The 6,591-nt window shown below is 46.4% G+C and overlaps 1 protein-coding gene across 4 annotated transcripts in view; it reads left to right on the forward strand.

The window, feature by feature from the left end:
- LOC103221986 (butyrophilin subfamily 3 member A1) overlaps nucleotides 1–6,591 on the forward strand; it is a 118,453-nt gene that overhangs the window by 19,247 nt on the left and 92,615 nt on the right. The window contains exons 12-13 of one of the 4 annotated variants that reach the window (XM_073005731.1): nucleotides 891–1,235; nucleotides 5,375–6,522. In XM_073005731.1, the coding sequence (XP_072861832.1) occupies nucleotides 891–1,235; nucleotides 5,375–5,478 (449 nt within the window). In that variant the 3' untranslated portion in view covers nucleotides 5,479–6,522. Of the gene's footprint in view, nucleotides 1–890; nucleotides 1,236–2,593; nucleotides 6,523–6,591 lie in introns of those variants that run through there. The other 3 variants (XM_073005729.1, XM_073005730.1, XM_073005728.1) reach the window with 3 other exon arrangements.

The raw sequence follows: 6,591 nt of genomic DNA on the forward strand, positions 1-6,591 counted from the left end.
CTTTAATCCCAAGAGCATCCAGATCTTTCTAATAAATTGATGTTCTCAAAGCACTATAAGAAAATTGCCCCACCTGTGCAACACTTTGTCTCTACAATAGAATAAAATGTTAGCCAAGCATAGTGGAACATGCCTGTAATCCTAGCTAGTTGGGAGGCTAAAGTGGGAGGATCTCTTGAGCCCAGGACTACAGGGCGCAATGAGCTATGACTTTGCCACTGCACTCCAGCCTGAACAACAGAGCTAAAACCCTGTCTCTGAAAATCAAAAGAAAAGCAAAAGAGATGTTACCTAACAGACGGAGCCTCTGGGAGGTAAACTGTGAATTAGGATTAGGGTTGGCTTTGCAGGCTACCATGTTGAGGCTCCTAAAAACCATCACCTACTATGGGTGGGAGAGAGCAGTGTTTATGTGAAGCCCTAAACTAGACAGAAGGGTCAATGTCTTTAGGTCAAAAGGTTGCTTAGTATTCTGCCCACCTGGCAGGTTTCTGTCCTTCTACTTGTTATTCAAGAGCTTCTGGAAGCTGAGGTCTACTGAGAAGTCATCCTAGGACCAGAAAGTGAACTCCAAAACCTGCCTGTTTGAAGTTGGAGTTGACAAACCCACCTTAAGTGAGAAAATTAATCTTGCAGGATAAATTGAATAAGCATTTATAGCAGACACATAGATGCTTGGCGCTGCGATGGGGCCTGAGGGTGGAACACAAAGAAAAGGGTGCAATGGGATCCTTTCCTCTTAGAGAGCTCACAGTTTATGTGGCCCATTGGTCTCCTGGTGTTCTCTAACATCAACGTTCTTTCTTCCTTACCCTCATCCTTTGTTTCTTCCTTCCTATTTCTTGCTTCTTACCTCCCTCTTTTTTTTCCTTTACTTTCTCTCTTCACAGAAGAGATGCAGTCAGCACTGAGACACCACTGCCTTTTAGCTGAGCCCTGGTATCTCTCCCCAGGACTGGACTCTGAGCCCCTCATTGAAATGAGAGACCACGAGGACGGGGGCATCTGGCTGGAGTGCATATCTGGAGGGTGGTACCTGAAGCCCCTCACGGTGTGGAGGGACCCCTACAGTGAGGTCGTGCCTGCCCTGAAGGAGATCTCCACCCCTGACACAGAAGGGCTCTTCATAGTCACCACAGCTGTGATCACCAGAGACAACTTGGTGAGGAACGTGTCCTGCTCTATCAATGATACCTTGTTCGGCCAGAAGAAAGAAAGTGTCATTTTTATTCCAGGTTAGTTCTCTGCTCTCTGAGACTCATCGAGTGCATGGGGATCCTCAGCACACAGATGGAGCCCAGAGCGGGGATGGGGGCAGCAATGTGGGTGGAATGGTCCTGACCCCTGTGGAGCTGGAGGCTGCAGCTGATATGAAGCTTCTCTAATCCCTTTTCACAAAAGGAGAATCAAAGAGTCCCAAAACTCAAGAGTAGGAGCCTCTTCTCTGAGGGTCAACCTAGTCTTTTTTTTTTCCTGCAAGGTCCTTATGATGTAGCAATTTTTAAACATTGAAAATAACCATTACACATGGAGGGAGAGTGGTGTAGATAGGTGACTCTCTACACTTGGTGCTCCTGTATGCTGCAGCCATCCCTTCCTGCCCAGGGGATTTTCCAAGGGACAGAGTTGGGAAAAATCCTTATTGATACACACTCATAATTCATTCAACAAATGCTCAAGAAGCATATCGTATATTCAAGACACTGTTCTAGAAACCAAGGGTAAATCATTGAACAAAATATATCAAGATCTCTTCCCTCAAAAAGTGATTAAATAATTGACTATATATTCTATCAGATGGTGATGAACTTCTATAGGAAACATTAAGCAAGGAAGGAATAAAGAGGCAGTGTGAGACATTGCAATTCTTAACAGAATGGTCAGGGAAGACTTCACTGTAAAGATGGGAATTGAGCCATCCCGTCTGATGGTAAGGAATCATCAGATGCTTAAGGACTGATGATAAGCTACAGGAAAAGCATATGCAAAGGGCCTGGGGAAGGAACATCTCTGGCAGTGTCCAGGACCCCCAGAAGGCGATGCTGGTGTGGCAGAAATGGAGTGAGTGCAGGAAGAGAAAGGAGATGAATTCACAGAGACAATGAAAACACATTCTACATGGCATCATAAGCCACAAACAGTCTTTGGTTTTTAGGGAGAGTGACATGGAAAGCATTGGAAGGTTTTGAGCTAAGAATTAACATGATTACACTTGGGCTGGTCTGTTGAGAATACATTACAAAAGGTAAGGGCAGAATAAGAAGGAAGGTACTGCAGTATTCCAGGTGTGAGGGATGGTGGCTTGAGACAAGGTGGTGGCTGTGCTGACTCAGCATGGCTGGTTAGCTTTATGCACCCTGGTCCTTCCCATGGTGACTGCAGATGTTTCTGCTTTGCTACCTCTGGGCCTTGGCCCTGGAAGCCACTGAGGTGTCAACCACGGCTGAGCCAGCATCACTTTCTCCATCTGAGTTTTCTGAGGGAGAAACTAACAAAGCAGGTGGCTGAGGAGCTCTTGAGATGTGTTCCTAGGGGCGCTCTCATCTGGATATTCTGTTTCAAAGTAAGTGGACATTTCTGACTGCCTTTTCAGAATCCTTCATGCCCAGCAGGTCTCCCTGTGTGGTGATCCTGCCTGTTATCATGACTATTCTGATGATATTCATTGCCGTATGCATCTACTGGATCAACAAACTCCAAAAGGAAAAAAAGATTTGTCAGGAAAAAGAGTTTGAACAGGAAAGGAAAGAAACTGCGCTAAAGGAACTGGAGAAAGAATGTGTGGAAAAAGAGAAAGAACTTCAAATCCAAGGTAAAAGAGGCCAGGTATAGTGGCTCAAGCCTTGAATCCCAACACTGTGGGAGGCTGAGGCATGCGGATGACTTGAGCCCAGGAGGTCGAGGCCAACCTGGGTAATACAGTGAGACCTTATCTCTAATTAAAAAAAAAAAAAAAAGGTAAAAGAGTAGGAGAACAGTTCATCACTGTACAAAGGACACCACTCTCCCAGGTACCAGCGTACGGAAGAGACAGGAAATGCACTGCAGCAGCAACAAAGACTTGGAATTCTCATGTCCTTGGGATGAATCTCTCAGAGCTTTCGTTCTTTCATTCTGCCCGCATTGCACTCATTCGCCTGGCTATGTAAAGTACTAAATGGTTGAGCAAAAACAAGTGTAACAATATACCGGTACTACCCAGCCACCTGATCATATATCATTTCTGGTTTCTGACAGTGCCCTAAGCATGAGGGAAGGGAGATGCTGTTCGTAGAAAGGATGGTTCCTGCATTGTTTACTATAAACCCAACTTCTTTTAGTTCTTCTATTGAAGACATGATTTTGTTTCTGTTTCTCAGAGCAACTTCAAGAAGAATTGCATAAGTTTAGCCTTTCCTGAACTACTCCTTGTACAATTTGTGTTCTGCTCATTTAGCAGCATCTCATGACATTCACCTCTGTCTGTCCCTTGCAGGATGGAGAAGAATATTCTTACATGCTAGTGAGTGCCCCTGATGTTCCCTCAGATCTCAGCTTTCTCCTGCTAGCCAGCTAACAGGACTCCTTAGAGGAGATGAGCAAGGGGCCCAGGGCTAGGCAGGTACAGCAGGGAAATGGGGTCAGTTCATCAACAGTGTCCCAGCAATGATGCATCATGGCTCTTCTGTCAGGGAATCCCGGCAGCTCTCAGTCCACCCTGTGATTTACATCCTAGGATCCTTTCTCTTTTGGAATAATTTAATACATGATGACCAGAGGTTTCCGTATATAGTAGCCTCCCCAAGATTTATGCTTCAGTGATTTTTGCTCTTTGATTCTGGATCAATTTGAAAGAAGACAATGCTGTCTTAGCAATTTATATACTAGGGATGGTGTAGACTGTGCATAGTTGAAGGCCCATGTGGGGAAGAGGCTATAAAGGGTCCCAATCAGCCTGACAGAATGGTATACAAATAAGTGGCCAGAGATGCCTTTCTGCTCCTAAAAGAGCACTGATACTTTGTGTATAGCCTGCCAGGGGAGGGAGTTCGGGTGAGTGGGAGAGCACAGAACCAATTGCCTACTCCCAATGAGCACTTCCCATCTTATGATTCAGCCCCTCTGTCCATAAGCACCACAGAATCCATGGCACACGGACCTTTCCTCTTCAGGTGAATTTCAAAATTGCCACTGTCAACTTGGGACAAAATAGCAAATTGTCACAACCAGACATATTAACTTGGGGAATGGAGGAAATCATTTTAACACAATAGAAAGGTAGATCTTAGAATGCTAAAAATGTGAGTGATTAATTGGGGCTCATTTCCTAAACTCTCTGGGTTTCATAAAGCCTCAGTTCTTCTCAACCTGAGGGTGCTGCTTCTGTCTCTGGAGAGACAGAAGTGCAGCTTCAGAGGCCAGGATGATGGCTTACACCTATAATCCTGGCAGTTTGTGGGGCAGAGGCAGGAGGATCAACTGAGGTTGGGAGTTCGAGACCAGCCTGACCAACATGGAGAGAAACCCTGTTTGTACTAAAAAGATAAAAATAGCCAGGCATGGTGGCCCATGTCTGTAATACCAGCTGCTTGGGGGACTGAGGCAGAAGAATCACTTGAACCCGGGAGGTAGAGGTTGCGGTGAGCCAAGATCGCACCATTGCATTGAGGCCTGGGCAACAAGAGCAAAGCTCCGTCTCAAAAAAAAAAAAAGAAAGAAAGAAAAAAAAAGTGCAGCTTCAGGAATTCTTGGGTATGAGCTGCCTGGGATCAGGGGGCCTTCAGGGAAATGGCCCCTACGTGGGAATCCCGCAGCAGCTTTCTGAGACCTCTCTGGGGACCAGGAACCACACAGAGTTCCTGAGACTTCCTCTGCAGCCAGTGTGGTCCTGGACCCAGACACTGCTTATCCCGATCTCTTCGTGTCAGAGAACAAGAGGAGTGTGACATTGGAACCCTCCAGGGAGAGCATGCCGGACAACCCAGTGAGATTCGACAGTTAGCTTTGTATCCTAGGCTAGGAGAGCTTCGCCTCAGGGAAACATCACTTGGAGGTAGAGGTGGAAAACGTGATTGAGTGGACTGTGGGGATCTGTAGAGACAATGTTGAGGAAATGGGAGGTCCCGTTGCTTCCTCAGAATGACTTCTGGACCTTGGAGATGCATAAAAGGAAATACTGGGCCCTGACCTCCCCTAAGTGGATTCTTTCTCTGGAGGAGCCCCTTTGCCAGGTGGGTGTCTTCCTGGACTATAAAGCTGGAGACGTCTCCTTCTACAACATGAGAAACAGATCACACATCTACACATTTCCCCATTCAGCCTTTTCTGTGCCCGTGAGGCCCTTGTTCAGCTTAGGCCCTTGAGAGCTGCATCTTAATCTGCTCTGCATTCACAGGAGCCAGTGGGGTCCCAGTGCCTGAAGAGGGCCGGACACTTCACAGAGCAGAGACCCACCACAGCCCACAGAATCAGTTCCCTGTCTCACAGCCATGGAGATAAGCCCTGGCCGTCTCGGCAGCCACTGCACAATGCCCCTGGTGGAAGACACGCCCTCCTCCCCTCTGGTCACACAGGGGAACCTCTTCCAGCTGCCTCTTTCACACCCACTCCAGACCTCAGCCCCCGTTCACCTCCTCATTAGGTGTGGCTTTAGTAGCTCCTTTTGTTGTAACTATGGGAGGAGAACAACTAGTTGTTCCAAGGCTCCCAGCCAGGAAGAAAGTGTGAGAAGCTGATTGGTAGCGAACATGCTGTTTAACATCAGGGTGGCCTCATTGAGCCCAGCATGCCAGTTGGCACCAGATGCTGTGGACTTGGAATGAGGCCAAGAGGAGTTGCCAGGATGTGAGAGGAGGGAGGAATCCACAGGACCACCAGAGGGAGAGGGAACCAGATATGCAGGTCAGAGATAGAGGAAGTGGAATCAGAGAGCTGGGAGGGACCGAGGTTGTAAGGATAGCTAAGTCCCACCATAACAGCTAAGGGGTCCCAGGAGATGATGGCTCATTTCCACCCAACCCCATGATTTCCAGAGCACACACCCACAGGCCTGGACCTGGGATGAAGACGAATGAAGAACATGGACATGTGGATGTGGTTTGGCTCACGTGTCCCCACAATAAACAAGGAGTCAGTACTCAGTCCTTGGGTGTGGTTGAGGCTTGAGGTCCTGGTTGAGCAGGGTGGTACTGGATCAGGTCTGCGACAGCATTCAAGTTAAATGGGGGCACCGGTGACTTCAAACTTCCTGGTCTAATTATGTCTTTAGACACTTAATGACTATTGAGGGCCTTGAGGAGCTTTTGTTTATTTAGGTTGACATTTGTTAATATTTATGTCATTTGACATTAAAACAGAAAATGTTAAAATGCTATTTACTAATTCATGTTAAAATACGACAAATGAACCAAATATAGGTTAATATAAATAGAATGTTTTGTGAAAAATCAACTGTTGTGTCCAAACAAAAGAACAAGAAGTGTGACATTGGTTAACTTTTTTCAAATCTAATGTCTGGCTTAATAGAAGATGTTTGCATTCTCATATCTGCTTTTGTATTAAATCTATTGGTATATCATAGGTCATATAGGCCCCCAAAAACCTTATTGTACC

This window comes from Chlorocebus sabaeus, chromosome 17 (genome assembly GCF_047675955.1).
Source record: "Chlorocebus sabaeus isolate Y175 chromosome 17, mChlSab1.0.hap1, whole genome shotgun sequence".
Classification (NCBI taxonomy): Eukaryota; Metazoa; Chordata; class Mammalia; order Primates; family Cercopithecidae; genus Chlorocebus; species Chlorocebus sabaeus.